Genomic DNA, 17,979 nt, shown 5'->3' with positions numbered 1-17,979 from the left:
ATTACTGTTTTTTTCACCAGTAGAGATCATACACAGAGCAATTTTAGTTTGGGAGGGAGGGGGGTTCTACAATCGACCAATCAATACTGTCCTACATTGAAAGATCATAGACTGACTGAACACTCCCACTACCAAACGAACAAGAAGGCGCTCAGAGAAAAGCAAAATCGCAACCACATCTGCTTCTGCTCGACGACCATAAACTCTCCGATCCTGTTTGTCAACCCGTGAGTTACTTTTGGTATGAATCATGCATTATTTTCTCTGTCTATTCATATAACGTTACTTTATCATATGGACTTTCATTCGTTGTTTTAATGGCTTTTATTACAATGGTCCGTTACTTTTTTTTTCCTGGATAGTTGTCTTGAACGTTTTGAAATTATCGTGCGTAATTCATGGTCCCAAGGTGGATTCTGTTAGTTGGTTTCATTTCCAGATGTGAGTGCAAGACAGCATCGTTAAGTAAGGAAATCTTCTGAAGTATATCTCTTCTACTAATTCCTTATAATGCAGTTGGCCAAACGAATGCCCTTTTATATCCGCTAAATCAAGAAAGTCAAACCTAAAAAGGGTAGATGTGCTGATTCCATGGATTACTTTTTGTTAGCCAAGACTTTCTCCAGCAAGCGGCCGTGATAGTTTTTTGTGTGCAATGTACACTTGGATATGTTACGTAACATATCCAAGTCCAAAGTGTATTAGATATGTTCACTCATATCATTTTATGATATGATTGTGTGTGTGTGTGTGTGTGTGTGTGTGTGTGTGTGTGTGTGTGTGTGTGTGTGTGTGTGTGTGTGTTTTGCGCCCGTGCGTTTTATTGTGTATACTTAGACAGGCTGTGTTACTGAATCAGATATAGCTATTCACTATTTTTCACGCACAATAATTGCCTTTGTTTCTTACCTTTTGTAATGGCGTCGAACTAAAAACCTATTTCCAATAACCAGTTAGCCTACTGTAACTATCTTATCTAGCATTTGCATCATACCAAGGGTGTTTACATGTTGATTGAAATAATAGTAGATTGATTTGAGAGATCAGTATTTTTTATAATTACATTTCTTAAATGTTTTGTAAGCCCAGTTGATTAGATATTCATAGGTATGCAGGCACAAATAGGTTCTACTCTGGAAATGTATTAAAATTGAAATACAGTAATACCTCATTTACATAAGTGTTCAGACCCTTTGAAATGCAAATGCTAAAATGTTGCCAACAAGTCACTCAATAAATTTAATTGAGTCCACCTTAATGCAAGGATAATAGTTCATGTGATTTTGGAGATAATATCTTTTGATTCTATAGGGTCTCTAATTTGCATCAAAATCAATTACACACTGTGTGGATCAGGTTGTCATTACAAACTGAGCAAATGGAAAGGAACAAAACTGCTCAGGAATGTTACCCTGAGGCCTGGGGAGACTTACAAAAATGAAGTTGAATGGCTGAGAGGAAAATGTGCAGTCGATGGGACAACATCATCTCAGTCACTCTACAAAATTGGTCTATAACCAAGTGGCCAAAAATAATCCCTTAATTGAAAATAATTTCTCTCACATCCATGATTGTGTTTGCAACAATTCAAGTGATACAGCAAAGAAAGTGGCATGAAAGTTTTAGTTTTTTAGTTTTACTACAAAGCATTAAGTGCAAATCCAGCACATGCAATGCAGTTTTCCCCACCATCCCACATGTGAAGAATAGTGGTAGCTGCATCATGTTATGGGTATGTTCAACACCGGCAGGGACTGGGGACTCAGGGTCAAGAGAAAATTATAAAATTTGCTGAGTTGGTAGTGACAGCCTAATCCACACAGTGTGTAATTGATTCCTATGCAAACCAGAAACCCTATAAAAACTAAAGATATGCATTCCGAAATCACATGAACTGTTATCCTTGCACTCAGATATTTTAGCATATGAGCACATTTTAAGAGTGTCATAGCAAAGGGTCTGAATACATATGTAAATGAGGTATTTCTGTATTTAAATTTGTATACATTTGCAAACATTCCTGTGTTTTCGCGTTATTGTGTTTGGACTGATGGCAATTTTTTTTTTTTTTTTATCCATTTTAAATTGAGTCTATAACACAACAAAATGTGGAAAAAGTGAATGGGTCCGAATACTTTCCAAAGCCACTCTACACACATTCACATTCTATACACATTAAGTCAGGGGGAGAACAACTTATTTATTTCAGTATTTTATTTTTATTTCAACGTCAGTATTAGATGCACATGAATAATCTGAGGCGAGTCTATGACTAAATTAATTCCAAAAACACTTCCAAATTAAATCATGGCTTGTCACCATAAAACAACATTTTAAAACACTTACACATTGCAAACCATTACACATTAAAGACATTAAATAAAGCATATTTGGGTTGTCTGGCCATCCTGTTTTCGTCTTGGTAGCTAACACAAGAACGATATGATATGAATATGGTACTGCAATGTAGGCTATGAAACCTTGCACAAGACTCTTGCCTAACTAGTGGTTCTGCATTCACTCGCCTTGAACAGTTTGACCCTCTCTTTAGCAAAAGTAGTGGCACCTAGAAAGACAAATGTATCCTTCAGCATCAACATTTCAGGATAGATGGTATGCATAATTAGATAAGATGTATTTATTGATGTATTTTACAAAAAAAACACGTAAACATCTCTTGATAGGCAATTTCTATTATCTTTAACTCTTATAGTCATTGCCTTTACATTTTTATATGAAATAATCTTTGGACACAAAAATGAGGTACACATTGCAGTCTCATGGCAGTGTATCATGTGGCTCAATAGGGCAGAACTAGAGAGGCAGCCAAATTAGATTAGGTCACTGGCACTGAAGCCCAATAACGTTTGTGGGCTAATGTGTTCATGAATCTCTCTTATCCATAATCTTACCATAAACTTGTTGATGTGATTGTAGGCACCATTACAAATAGGGTTTCATATTCTGCTGAGACCTATTTGATCTCTCTCTCTCTCTCTCTCTCTCTCTCTCTCTCTCTCTCTCTCTCTCTCTCTCTCTCTCTCTCTCTCTCTCTCTCTCTCTCTCTCTCTCTCTCTCTCTCTCTCTCTCTCTCTCTCTATATATATATATATACACACACATACAGTACCAGTCAAAAGTTTGGACACACCTTCTCATTCAATGGTTTTTCTTTATTTTTTATTATTTTCTACATTGTAGATTAATACTGAAGACATCAAAATGATAAAAGAACACATATGGAATTATGTAGTAAACAAAAAAGTGTTTGATGACAGCTTTGCACACTTCTGGCATTCTCTCAATCAGATTCACGAGGTAGTCACCTGGAATGGTTTTCAATTAACAGGTGTGCCTTGTCAAGAGTTAATTTGTGGAATTTCTTGCCTTCTTAATGTGTTTGAGACCATCAGCTGTGTTGTGCAGAGGTTGGTTGGTACACAGTTCTATACAGTGAATAGCCCTATTCGGCTACTGTTCTAATCCATATTATGGCAAGAACCACTCAACTAAGTAAAGAGAAACGACAGTCCATCATTACTTCAAGACATGAAGGTTAGTCAATCCGGAAAATTTCAAGAACTTTGAATGTAATTAAAATAAAGAAAAACCATTGAATGAGAAGGTGTGTCCAAACTTAGTGACTCTGCATACCAGGATATCAGTGTTATCACAAACAAACACTGTGGTACCAAATCCTGGTTCTGGAGGGGCACATAATAAATAGTCTGTGTTATCTCTTTTCTTGTGTTATCTCTCGCACACACGCACACACACACACGCACACACACACACACACACACACACACACACACACACACACGCAGGGCAAGACAAGACAAGACATACAGTAGGCAAGACATTTCCCCATCCATTAAGTATATGAGTAAGCGGTTGCACCTTGCACCACCATTATACTTAGGAAATGTATCTGTGTTAAAATAGCTGAGCTTGGTGTGGCTTTTCTGTTAAGAAATCCTGTTAAGAAAACTGAGGTGTGAAATAGATTTCTGTAATCCTATTTCCCCACCTGCTCTCTTCTGTTCTTTAATGCAATTCAATTAAATTGGCTTTGGAGGCAAGGCAAGTGCACTTTTTCAAAGTAAGCCCACAACAAGATTGCCCTTTTAAAAATGCATTCATTGTTATAACAATGTCCAATTGTCTCATTTCTTGTCATTCCTCCGGCTGGCTCGATCCGGGTGATCAGAGTCAGGCTAGGGGATGTTAAATCATACTGGACTGTTCTTATTGTTTATAATTTTCAGATGTCTATTTTATTTTATTTTTTATTCTATTTTCTATTGTCACTTTATTTTGTTGTTGTTGTTTGTGATGTGAGCTGCTGTAACGCCTTAATTTCCCCTCAGGGATCAATAAAGTACCTATCTATCTATTTATCTATCTATCTATTGTCTTCACTCACACTCTCTTAGAACTGAGAACTATAGGGCCATAAACCACTACTTTGACAGGAAGTTGCTGATGTTTAAATAGCACACTATTTTAATGCTTTTGGTATGTACTGCATGAGAGTGAGAGATACAATTGCTTCCCATATACTGATGGCCCCTGGACAAGATAACACAAGTATTTATAACCTGAGTGGTTAGTCTTTGGCTACTGTATTCTAGAGCAACAAACCCTATCTGAGGTCCAGTTCAGATAGGGGATGACACTCATGTCAACATAACTTCCCCAAACATCATTTCTGGCACAATTGTTTTTCTCTCTTTCACTCACACAAACTACTATCTCTTCTTCTGTTTCTCTCTCTCTCTCGCTCTCCCCCCCCTCCTCTCTCTCTCTCAGAGCCGTCATGGTGTCCCATAAGGAGTTTGTGAGTGCGGGGAAGGAGCCAGGACTGCAGGTGTGGCGCATTGAGAACATGGACCTGAAGCCTGTCCCCAAGGCCCTTCATGGCAACTTCTTTACAGGAGATGCCTACCTCCTCCTCTACACCACCTCCGCACCATCCTACTACATTCATATGTGGATGGGTAAGACTCCAAAAGTTTGGATTTTAAACAAAATTACTATGAGGTTAAAGTAGAGAGTCTCTATGCGTGCTCGCACACATATGGCATACCAGTGCTGGGTAATCATGACTCATTACAAACCCACAGAGGCCTCAGTTCACTGCTGTGGTGATAGTCTTAAGAGATCTAAAGTCCTCTTACATTCCACTATGATGTGAGAGGGATCAATGCTAAAAAGGTCTCCACCCCGGCCACTGTTAACCGTGTTTCATCCCCATGTTGGAGCCTTGAGGCCAGAGCAGACTGCAGAGCAACAGAAGGACAGGTTCATTGGTTCATAATTTCTGAGACAAGAGTGCAGGGGAATTCTAAGAATGGATTGATGAGCTTTTCTTTCCTTCTTTGTACTTGATACATTGTAGATCTTTGAGAGATATTTCATTTCATTCGCTTAGAATGACAAAGTAAATGCATGCGTTGAAAATTCTCAGGTCCATGTGGAAGGTATAACATAAAGAGATGAGATCAGAAAGGTTCAACACAATGTCAATTGGTGAGATGCGGAAAATAGAAGCATATACTACAGTATATCTTTTAAGTCAGCCAGGGCCAAACTCCACCCATCAATTGGAAAGATGATACTAAACAGTAATAGTCAAGAAGGACTATCTTTAGGTGATGCATAGTCTTGTTCCCAGACACTTCCTCCCAAATGCGTGAAAGGTCTGGTGGACCAATGCGCCAAACTTGGCTTTCATTAAGACAATAGACAGAGTGTTGAAAACGGATGGTGCCTAGCAATTGGCTTTACTTCGCATCAATCATCACCCACAGCACTTCCCCCCCCAGTGCTTGCACACTACACGTTTCTGATTCGGAGCTATGCCTTGCAGCCATGTGATTCAATGAAATCAAACAATAACAAATACTTTTTTCAGTAAATTCACTCCCACTAAGGACAGGTTTGTGTGTGCACAATAGCCTGGGGACAAGGTTAGGTGATGCATAATGCTACTTTAGGTGATACATAATGCCTTTGGATGAATTCTCTGGTTCTCCTCTATTTTCTCCAGGGAATGAGTGTTCTCAGGACGAGAGTGGTGCTGCGGCAATCTTTTCTACCCAGCTGGATGATTTCCTGGGTGGAGGGCCGGTGCAATTCAGGGAGGCCCAGAACAATGAGTCCATCACCTTCCTGGGCTACTTCAAGTCAGGCATCAAGTACAAGGTCAGCCACTCACAATAGGAAGAACAATATGGGGTATGGGGTCGTATAAAAGCACTTATCTCCAATTTTGGGTCATTAATAATTCAGTGGTGATAAGTGATGGTTAGTTTGTAAGAAGATGATCTAACATGCATCAGATAAGTATGGGTTAGAGCCGTGCACTAGGCGGTATGAAAGCAACGTGTCATACAGTGCCAATAGAAAGTCTACACCCTTTCAAAATGTTCATATTTTGTTACGACAGAGCCTGAAATTGAAATACATTCAAATTAGGATTTTCCCCCACTGATCTACACAGCCTATTGGACATTTTAAAAGTGAAAGAAACAGACCAAAAAATTCCAATAATTTATTAAAAATAAAAAACAAAGAAGACCTGTTTGCAAAAGTCTACACCCCCTTGCTGTGGGGTATTTCCATTCCATTGTCTGGGACAACAAAATGTGAACATTTTGAAAGTGGGTGTAGACTTTTTATAGGCACTGTACTTATTTGATCAGTCAGTATTCAGGCATTGGATGAGCAGAGAAGAAAGACAGGTGGAAAGATCTACTCCCACAATTTTCTCAATCAGCCATCTGAACCTGCACATAAAGACAGGCCTGGCAGAAAGAAATTCCAGTTTCCACCAATCAGTTTAATCATTCGCAAAGTCCCTTTAGCTTTTTAAGTAAATGTGTCTGAAGTTCAGGGACATTCCCTTTGCCAATATTTACATCCGGCTGCAACCAACAAGCACAGGTGTGTCAAACTTGATTTGGTTCCGGGCTGCACTGGACCAAATGCAACTGGAAAAAAATATTTGTTGTGTGCACCGGCCATCGTATTATTACTATATTCAATATTACGGTAGCCTAACCAAACTCAGACAAATGCCTATTTTTCATTTCGTTGTTTGTCTGTGGGTAGACGAATTTTTTTAATTTTTTTTGAAAAAATTGAATTCATAATGAATTAACCAATGTACTTATGAGTCCATTACAAGAAAAAATAAGAAACTATAGACAGATATGTACTATATTTCTATATATATGTATACAAAAAAGCTGTACAATAAATATAGCTGTAAGTAGGATGTTTTTTTCCCCCCCATGTCCTCCAATCAGGGCAGGGGGTGGTAGGGATTAAAACATTTAATAAAAAAACAATGACATTAAGCAATGCTTTCTGATCGAACTGAATCGCTATCTTCCCATTTCAAAGCTGATCCTTCCAAAACAAATTTTGGGCCATATCTTTGACACCACCTGAACTAGCATGTTACTGAACTAGCACAAACTCACAGAAATACTACAGCCACAGGGTTTGAGAGCCTTATTACACCCACTCGTTCCATACACCATCTGTTTTACGTTTCCATAAAACCCTCAAACCTTGGTTTAAATTGAGGCAATTAACTTGTGGCTCTGTTTACTATTTAATGTTGGTCTGTGGAAACTAGTCTTCCTTCTATTTAAGAGTTGTTCACAGTGTCCTCTAGAAAGAGAGGCCAAGCTAGCTCATTATCTCTGTGTAGCTCTCTTTACCCTGCAGTCAGGAAACATTCTTTCCATTCAAATAAACACTGCTGCCATGGGAAGCCTGCTGTCCTTCTCAAGAGAAACTGAGTTGGACAGAGTGAATCTGGTTCTTATTTTGAGATTTTCATAAATAGCCCTGCTACATGGCAACAAAGTTCCAGAAACCAATGGATAAATTAGTTGCCTCAAATTGTAGTTCTGGATGGCATAAATGCCTAATAAACTGTAATCCGGGTCAGTTTTGGCAATCTTGTTTCATCACTATCCATATTCCACCATATTCCACAATTCACATTCCAGTAGATTAGTTGATACAGTAGTTTATTACCTCCCAATGCATGTGTTACTTCATACTATATTCCCCTTCCACCGTAAAAGCCCCTTTAATGTTTTTCTTTCAACCATCTTTCATAACTACTTACTTTTGTTTGGTGGCTTACCTCGGAGGGCTCAATGCGACCAAACTTTCAGGTAGAAATCTATTGTGCAAAACAGACATGATTCTCTGTCTTGAAGAATAAGAGATCATATCAGTTCTCTGTATTGCATTTCTTTCTATAACAGTCTATATAAGAATTTCATACCACTCTACAAATGTCTGATTTCCTCAACTTGACCTTGTGACCTCATACTGTATGACTCCTCAAATCACAGCAAGGGGGCGTAGCTTCGGGCTTCCAGCATGTTGTGACCAATGACATGAGTGTGAAGCGCCTGCTGCACATCAAAGGGCGTCGAGCCATCCGGGCCACAGAGGTGGGCCTATCCTGGGCCAGCTTCAACCAGGGAGACTGCTTCATTGTGGACCTGGGCAAGGTCAGTCAAAGCAAACTTCAATCGATAATGTATGCCATTTAGCAGACCATTTATCCAAAAGACATTCATACTTACAGACTTACTGTACAGTGAGTGCATACACTTTTTGTACATATGGTCCTAGTGGAAATCAAACCCACAACCCTAGTATTGGGACAGATTAATATGATGTCGAAATTAAGCGCTTGTGTTAATTATTTGGTCACATGTGTGACCCATTGACCCCATGCTGGTGATGCTCTGCCTGGCCTGTACTGCAGCCATCTTCAGTTGTTTGTTTTTAGGTCATTTTGCCTCAAATCTTATCTTCAGGAAATTAAATGCCCGTTCAAATGGATTTAAATCTGAAGATTGACTTGACCACTCTGTGGCCCTGAAAAATTCCCTAGTTGCTATGGCAGTATGTTTGGGGTCATTGTCTTACAGTATGATGAAGCTCTGTAGGCATTTGCTTGTTCTCGAGCAGACACAATATTACTGCACACTTCAGAATTAATTCTGCTGCTGCAGTCAGTTACATCATCAACTAAGACGAGTTAGCCAGTTCTAGTGGCAGCCGTTCATGCCAAATAGAATAGACAAAGATCTGCATCAAATAGAATAGAATAGACAATGATCTGTGTACAACTACGTGACAGTGGAAACCTAAACCTTTATTGCACTCTTTTTCTCTCTGTCCAACCTCTACTTTAGGATATCTACCAGTGGTGTGGTAGTGAGTGTAACCGCTTTGAGAGGCTCAAGGCCTCTCAGGTGGCCATTGATATCAGGGACAACGAGAGGAACGGCAGGGCCAAACTGCACATGGTGGAGGACGGGGCTGAGCCACAGGCACTGACAGAGGTGAGGGTGGTTCATTGAAAAAACAGTGACACACACATACGCACACACAGACTCATGCAAGCACAGACTTGTGCACGCACACATGAGTGTAGAAATAATGAGCCTTACATTGGTGCATTTCCTGGGCATTACCCCTCACTGTGGTAATGAATGAGCACAAAAGCGTTTTTTTGCTCTGTTTCACTTCTAAGCCAAATCCTGTGCCATAGCTTGAAGCCTAATGAGAGCAAGAGAAAAAGAGAGGGTAAGATGAAGACAATGTGATAGAAAAAGTGAGGAAGAGAGTCATGCATGTTTATACTGTAGGTCCTGGAACAGGGCTGCTCTTTTCCTGTCTAATAGGCAGCTAATCCTCCATTTTGTGTCCTCCCCCTAGGCTCTGGGTCCCAAACCCAGCATCCCCCCTGGCACCCCAGACGATGAAAAGGTCGACACCTCCAACAGGAAGAAGGGCGCTCTCTACATGGTACTGTTACCGTACCAGTGCTGTTCAGTATCAGATCATAGTATCACATTTAGACGTTAGCCAAATGTATTGAGTTTATGGAGAATTTTTTTTACAGCTTATGATAATACAAAAAAAAAGACTACAAATAACATCTACAGGGAAATCCAATACATGCATATGTATATGCATAGCACATCGTTGCAATTTGTCTTATGTTCTTTCCAGCTGATTAATGTACATTGTACTGTAGATCCTTGATGTGTTATATGTACTTTATATGCTATTGATATCTGAACCCAATGTTTTGTAGATCTCCGATGCCTCAGGTTCTATGAAGTCATCTGTGGTGGCCCAGTCCAGCCCATTCAAACAGGTCATGCTCTCTCCTGAGGAATGCTACATCCTGGATAACGGAGTGGACAGGAACGTGTTCGTATGGAAAGGTGCTCTTTGTGATTAATGATTATTGTCAAACAAAGGGAGCTAGACATTGAAAAATGTGATAATATAAAATATGCTTGAATGTAATATGTGAAAACAAGAACTTCAGTACTGTATACGTATATAAGCCAAGCATTCTTTTCTGACCCCATTACAGGACCAAAGGCCAACATGTCAGAGCGTAAGGCAGCCATGTCTGCAGCCCAGCAATTCATCAAAGAGAAGGGCTACTCCAATAAGACACAGGTACACTGAAGGGCAACAAAACATCTAGCTTGCAGACTATTTACCATTGATATAGAAGGCATTAGTACAAATATGTAGGTAGGTACACATAGGTACATTTTATTTTGCAGTCTACGATGTACCTGTTTTTTCTTAGAAATCCAATCTTGAAACAGTGATTACATATTATTAACTTATAACTAGTAATTACCCTTTGTTTTTTGCTGGTTTGTTAAGACACCATTGTGGTTTGTTATGTTTTGTTAAGCACCATTTGATACTGCAGTTACCAATAGTTACCATGTCATATTTAAATGAATCCCAGTCAGTTCTACAGTAGCTGAAACAAGACTGTTGTGCTACCTCTCCTCATGCCCCTACAGATCCAGGTGCTGCCAGCAGGAGGTGAGACCACTCTGTTCAAGCAGTTCTTCAGTGACTGGAAGGATAAGGACCAGACCACAGGCCCCAGTAAGGCCTACAGCATCGGGCGGATCGCCAAGGTGGAGCAGGTGCCCTTTGACGCCTCCTCACTCCACTCCAACAAGGCCATGGCTGCACAGCATGGCATGGTGGATGACGGGCAAGGGAAAGTCCAGGTAAAAACCTAAAATACATAAATACATACGTAAAAACTCTGCAGGTCTCATTTCACAGAATGTTTTAGCAATTTAGTTTGTTCTTTGATTATAACCAGGGTCCAGATTACAGGGGTGTCCCAGGGGTGCTGGGGATTTTCATAACAAATCAGGCCAACCCCATAAGCATTGAATATATTGGTCCTGCCCACTTCCTTAAGGCAACACCAATAGTCAGTGTGTATGTATGTACAGGTAATTCAAACTTTGTGAAGGTTCCATTTCACAGTGTGTGTTTGCAGCAAGTTTGTTCCTTTTCAAAAAAGTATCCTTTCCCCCAGTATTTATTGATGTGTTCAGCAAGAGCACTTCAAATATATGTTTGCCTTGCATTGTATAAGACGTAACATGACGTAAACTTTGTGGTTTCAGATCTGGCGTGTTGAGGATGGTGACAAGGTACCTGTGGATCCCTCCTCCTATGGGCAGTTCTATGGTGGAGACTGTTACCTTATCCTCTACAGCTACAGACTGGGGGGCAGGGAGCAGCACATCATCTACACCTGGTATAACATATCTATCATATGACCTCATTCACAACTAGGCTGTATACATGACCTCATATACACCTGGTCAACCTAAGTGACACCATCTACACTGAGTGTCAATATGCACGACATCATTTACAACCAATCATCTGCACCTGATGGCCATGGCATAATGGACTCCCAGTACCCGTATTCAATTTTATCTCTCAGATCTGAACAACACAACAGATAAATATAGCACTGTTACAGTTGTTCTCTCTCTCTCTCTCTCTCTCTCTCTCTCTCTCTCTCTCTCTCTCTCTCTGTCTCAGGCAGGGGCTGAAGTGCACCCAGGATGAGCTGGCTGGCTCTGCCTTCATGACAGTAAAGCTGGATGACTCTATGGGAGGAGCCCCAGTTCAGGTTGGTCTCATGTCATCTCCAGATCCTCTCAACTTCTTCAACAGCCTCATGGTTTCCAACAGTAACTGGACAGAGTGCTGGAAGATAATAGACAGAAGGTTACCGTTATCATGTCATTTATTTTTGTTCATGAATTCAATGACTGGATCTTTTCATATTGTACATATTCCGTCTTTAAAGTATCTATATCAAATTAGGTCATTTTATTGAACCTCATTTTGCCGTCTGACTTTATAGACTCTCAATTACAAGGAATGATATAGAAAGTTGATACTGACCAGCAGAGGGCAGTCTCAGTTGTGTTGTGCTATCTGTGAGAGTTAGTCAACATTTATTTACTTCTATTCCTATGGTCAAACATTGTAGACTTGCAACATTTTTGCATTTGAATATAGAACATATATCCTTCCTTCCCTCCTTACTTTGAGATTGTGGGATTAGTGAAAGCAGTAGGGTGGAAACCAGGGGAGGCTGGTGGAGACAGAAATCAGAAATCCTCCAGCCTCCCCTGATGGAAACCGTGCTTTCACTTTTCCATTGATTACCTCAAGATGGGGAAGAGGGATGTATTTTCTAGAATCAGATCTTTGCCTTATGGAATGAAACCAGACATCAGAATGAGCCTGTGCTTGAGACTGGGCTCCCGACAACATTGCTTATCCAGGTGTCAATGTTCTCATTTGGCCCGCCACAGGTGCGAGTGACCCAGGGCCAGGAGCCCCCTCATCTGATGAGCCTGTTCCAGGGGAAGCCCATGATGGTCCACAGTGGGGGAACATCCCGTAAGGGTGGTCAGACCCTCATCGGCAGCACACGCCTCTTCCACATCCGACAAAGCTCCACCCGTAATACACGGGCTGTAGAGGTGAGTCCACAGAGAGAGTGTGTGTGTGTATGTGTGTGTGTGTGTGTGTGTGTGTGTGTGTGTTTATCTGCACATAATGTTGAAAGAGTGTGTAAGACCGCATTGTTCAACTGGAGGGAAATGGGAATGGGAGATTGGAATGGGAGATTCTGTATCTACCGTATCTCCCCTTCCAGTAGTATGCGTGGAGGATCAAGGCTTAGGCCCTATGAAGGGAAGCTAAGAGTAATGCATGAAAAACCCTAAGGTTTAATCTTCACTTGGCCACTCTGAAGAACTTCCATCCTCTCTTCGTCACAGGTGGAGCCCTCTGCGTCCTATCTGAATACCAACGACGTGTTTGTGCTCAAATCTCCTTCTGCCATTTTTGTATGGAGGGGTGTGGGTGCTAGTGAGGAGGAAATGGCTGCTGCCAAGCATGTAGTGGGCTTCCTGGGTGGCAGTGCCAGCGATGTGTCAGAGGGCAAGGAGCCAGGTGAGTTTCTAGTAGGGTGCATCTCAAAAGTTTAATGTGGTCACCTCTACTCATGTCCTCTATTAGTTGCACTGAACTGTAGAAACAGGAAAGTGGAACGCATGGCGTAAGTAAGGGGATATTTTGTTTTCACCTGTCCACAGTGTGGATGAAGGAAAGGAGAAGAGGCCATTTTAGACTAGTGAAATAACACAATGGATCATTGAGCTAGGCAAAATATATGAAAAGACTGGATCTCTGCTGTACTTCCCCCTTACAGTTGGGTTCTGGTCTGCCCTGGGAGGAAAGAAGGAGTACCAGACCTCCAAGAGTCTGCAGAACATGGTCCAACCTCCACGCCTGTTTGGCTGTTCCAACAAGACCGGGCGACTTAGCGTAAGTGAAGCGAGAGAATGTCTGTATAAAAAAGAGAGATTAGAGAGAGTGGTTCCTCTCATGGTTTCTTCCTACCAGGAGCAATAAAGAGAGTGATGTAATTTGACTCTTTATCTTCTCAGGTGGAGGAGGTACCTGGAGACTTCAACCAGTCCGACCTGGCAACGGATGATGTCATGCTGCTGGACACCTGGGACCAGGTGAGTCAGGGTCCTTCCATTATCATTATCATCATCTTCATCATCATAATCATTTCCCACATTATTAAGTGACACTTCCCACTAGTCATGTTCTGCTCTCTCATTACATACTTCTCCACAAAAGCCATCTGAAAGTCTATGATCTAACAGCATGCCCCCTCCCCCCCCCCAGATCTTCCTCTGGATCGGCACTGAAGCTAATGAGGAGGAGAGGACTGGGTCACCCAAAATAGGTATGCAAAATTTACAATAACAACCGCCTCAGTACTTTTCCACCCTACTAAAGGTTCCCTGAATGTACAATGTATTTATCTCTGAGTTGTGTTCTTTTAATACAAATATAACATGATATCATAATATCACATGACTCTTTTCAGCTCCTATCTATCTAAAGGAGAACCTTTATATGTGTAATAGTTGTTTTCTGTGAAGGGTAGAGGTAATATGCACATCCCAAAAGAGCTTTCATAACCGGTACTAGGTAAAAAATACAAAGACTGTTTGAAGTCGAAACGTTGATGAAGATTGCTTGAAGTTGAAACGTTGTTTTGTTTGGTGCAGAATTCAAGCACTGGGGAGAATTGATATACCGTGTGCGGGCCTTTTCTTTCTCTAATGGCTGTTTTCTCCCTCAGACACTCATTGTAAATCCTCTGCTCAAGTGGCAAGAGAACTCAGTTGAATGAAGACACTGGTTTAAGCTATGCTTATAGCACTTTCTGTAGTCTTTAAGAGCTCATTTTATCACACAGTGTAACAGTATTGTATTCCTCCCTTCAAATTGGGACATGGATTTGTTTGTCAGTGTAAGAAAATTATGTTTACTCTTTTTCTCTCTCTGTCCCTCCATCCATCTTTATTTCTCCATTCCTTTATCTCTGTCCAGCAAAAGACTATGTGGACTCTGACCCATCTGGACGCAGAGGGCTGCCCATCGCAACCATCAAACAAGGGGCAGAGCCTCCCACTTTCACTGGCTGGTTCCAGGCATGGGACCCTAAGATGTGGGAGACAGATCCCCTCGAGCGAATCCGTGCTCGTTTCTGAATGCCAAGCCCCACAAGCGCTTGCCCCAACCTATACTATTGCCCCTCCTACTACTGTCCCTCTATTGTGAGACTGCCAATATCACTTCTTGTACCAGTTTCTTTTTCTTCTCCTATGTAACAGTCTGGTGCATTGCACTTAATAAGGGAAGCTTCTCAACAGTCTAAAGAGGTTTCTTCTGCTTATTTCCTTAATCTACAGTGATGCGAAAGGATTGGTCAGGTGAAAACTCCTGATGGCCGTCTGTCATGTTGCTTCCATGTAACTCCAAATACGTTTTAATTAAGGAAAGTAGACAAGGAAAGGAAGCCATTGACTGTTGAGATGTACCCTGGCTGCAGTAGTTCTATTCTGTCCTCTGCTTGTAGTAGCATGTCTACAGTATATGGAAAAAGGCCATCATGGCTCCAAGACTCACACCATGAACCATTTTATTGTTTGTGATGTTATTTGATATACTGTATGGTGTATGCCACTAGACTCTTTTGATGCATGTTGTATTTTTACAGGAAAGCATATGTTAGAGCATTTTAATATACATACAGTATATGTACATACATATACAGTACATTATTTTATGAAAAGACTGAAATGCTTGAATTAAATGGCTTTTAAATAAATTCCCAGTATTTTCAAAGGATGGAGTTTTTTGTGGACATTTATTTACTAGAGTTGGGGGTGAAAATGGACAGGGACAGTTATACTTGCAGTTTCGATACACACTTAATTGTTGGGGGGGTAAAAAAGATACAAGATAAAACGATACACCTCAGTTTCATCAAATAAATTTGACGTTTTCTTTGAGAAGATGATATCTTTATTTTCTTCTTTATTCTTATCAATAACCATGGACTCTCTCAAGGCTATAGGTGTTTTCCTTTACCTTTGCCTTCCCTTATCCTTTGGGTCTATACAGCTTAACTGATATGTGCCCTGAATCAAACTCCTTGTCAGACACCCCTCCTGGGAGATGGAAAAGACAGCTTTCCATCTCCATTTTTCAGAAGTAATAAAGCAGGGACTCAGAGAAATGGAGACATGTTTCACATAGCAACAGAGGCAATAGATAAACACCTGCTGCATCTCTTTCAGTAAAATAAAACCGATAATGGCAGTGTTTACTGTTTTTTCAATGATCAAAGACAGAGTTGCACACTCTGTTACTCCCAATAGCATATGAACCAACGTTTCGGCCCAGTACCTTCATCAGAATTGGCGTCAGACACATATATCATGACAGAAAGTAGGCCTAAGCATAATTGTATTAATCCTCAGCATATCAAAATCAAAATCATCCTGAGAGAATGACATGAAGACCTATTGACCTCTCCAAATCAGAATGCTTAGCATTCTTGCAATTTGTTTTAGGTGTAGGCCTACAATTTATCTGCATTTATTTGACTGTGTGTGTGTCTGTGTGTATGTACAGTTGAAGTTGGAAGTTTACATACACCTTAGCCAAATACATTTAAACTAAATTTTTCACAATTCCATTTAATACTAGTAAACATTCCCTGTCTTAGGTCAGTTAGGATCACTACTTTATTTTAAGAATGTGAAAGAATAGTGTCAGAATAGTAGTAGAGAAAATTATTTATTTGGACCACTGTTCTTTCTGGGTACTTTTTGAAGTATGCTTTGAGTCATTGTCCTGCTGGAAGACTCATGACCTCTGACGGAGACCCAGCTTTCTGACACTGGGCTCTCCAAAATTCTAGTCTTCAAATTTCATGATGGCATGAACACAGTCAAAGCATCCGGTGGGAACAGTGGTCCAAAATTCCAGTAGAGAAGTGTAAGAAATTCATTCATGGTTACAGGAAGCGATTGATTTCAGTTATTTTTTCCAATGGGTGTGCTACCAAATATTAAGTTGAGGGTGTCAGATCAGATTTGGCTTTTTTTCTCAGCTTTTTTGTGTTGTTCTAATGCAAACAAAATAAATAAACACGTGAATACCAAAGCATTTGGAATTGCAACAATTTTCTGAGATTAGTGGTGCATTATCTGAAAGAAGTCCAGGGGTGCCAATATTTTTTGGCCATGACTGTAGTTAGTATTTGGGAGAATTGCCTTTAAATTGTTTAACTTGGGTCAAAAGTTTTGGGTAGCCTTCCACAAGCTTGGTGGAATTTTGGCCCATTCCTCCTGACAAAACTTCTGCCACCTCTGTGCTTCACGGTTGGGATGGCGTTCTTCGGCTTACAAGCCTCCCCGTTTCCTCCAAACATAACGATGGTCATTATGGCCAAACAGTTCAATTTTTGTTTCATCCGACCAGAGGACATTTCTCCAAAAAGGAAGATCTTTGTCCCCATGTGCAATAGCAAACTGTAGTCTGGCTTTTTTATGGCGGTTTTGGAGCAGTGTCTTCTTCCTTGCTGAGTGGCCTTTCAGGTTATGTCGATATAGGACTCGTTTTACTGTAGATATAGATACTTTTGTACCTGTTTCCTCCAGCATCTTCACAAGGTCCTTTGCTGTTGTACTGGGATTGATTTACACTTTTTGCGCCAAAGTAATGTCAATTAGCCTACCAGAAGCTTCTAAAGCCATGACATCATTTTCTGGAATTTTCCAAGCTGTTTAAAGGCACAGTCAACTTAGTGTATGTAAACTTCTAATCCACTGGAATTGTGATATAGTGAATTATAAGTGAAATAATCTGTCTGTAAACAATTGTTGAAAAAATTACTTGTGTTATGCACAAAGTAGATGTCCTAACCGACTTGCCAAAACTATAGTTTGTTAACATGAAATCTGTGGAGTGGTTAAAAAAATAGTTTTAATGACGTCAACCTAAGTGTATGTAAACTTCCGACTTGAACTGTATGTATGTATTTTTGCGGACTAAGTAAATAAAAAGGGAACACACAGTGCCTGGCCTGCACCAGAATGCATGCCGTTGCCAAAATACAACCACTCACATCATGCTTCTACTTGTATCCAATGCGCTAAATTAAAATGTAAGAGTACAATTTTTAGACTA

The 17,979-nt window shown here is 40.5% G+C and overlaps 1 protein-coding gene across 2 annotated transcripts; it reads left to right on the top strand.

Moving 5' to 3' along the window:
• Positions 1-152: 152 nt before the first annotated feature.
• Positions 153-15,630, top strand: scinlb (scinderin like b). 2 transcript variants are annotated; one of them, XM_083680149.1, is made up of 17 exons: positions 153-227; positions 4,813-5,000; positions 6,053-6,207; positions 8,382-8,543; positions 9,237-9,386; positions 9,763-9,852; positions 10,145-10,277; positions 10,433-10,521; positions 10,884-11,099; positions 11,511-11,644; positions 11,938-12,028; positions 12,723-12,893; positions 13,194-13,368; positions 13,628-13,743; positions 13,866-13,943; positions 14,116-14,176; positions 14,830-15,630. In XM_083680149.1, the coding sequence occupies exons 2-17, from the start codon at positions 4,820-4,822 to the stop codon at positions 14,988-14,990; spliced, it is 2,163 nt and encodes a 720-aa protein (XP_083536275.1). In that variant the 5' UTR covers positions 153-227; positions 4,813-4,819; the 3' UTR covers positions 14,991-15,630. The 2 variants fall into 2 exon arrangements, with proteins under 2 accessions (XP_083536275.1, XP_083536274.1); XM_083680148.1 differs by having other exon boundaries at positions 153-241.
• The last annotated feature ends 2,349 nt before the right edge of the window (positions 15,631-17,979 follow it).

This window comes from Argentina silus (genome assembly GCF_951799395.1).
Source record: "Argentina silus genome assembly, chromosome: 1".
Lineage (NCBI taxonomy): Eukaryota > Metazoa > Chordata > Actinopteri > Argentiniformes > Argentinidae > Argentina > Argentina silus.
The sequence above is the reverse complement of the archived record's forward strand: the minus strand, read 5'-3'. Positions and strand labels throughout refer to the sequence as shown.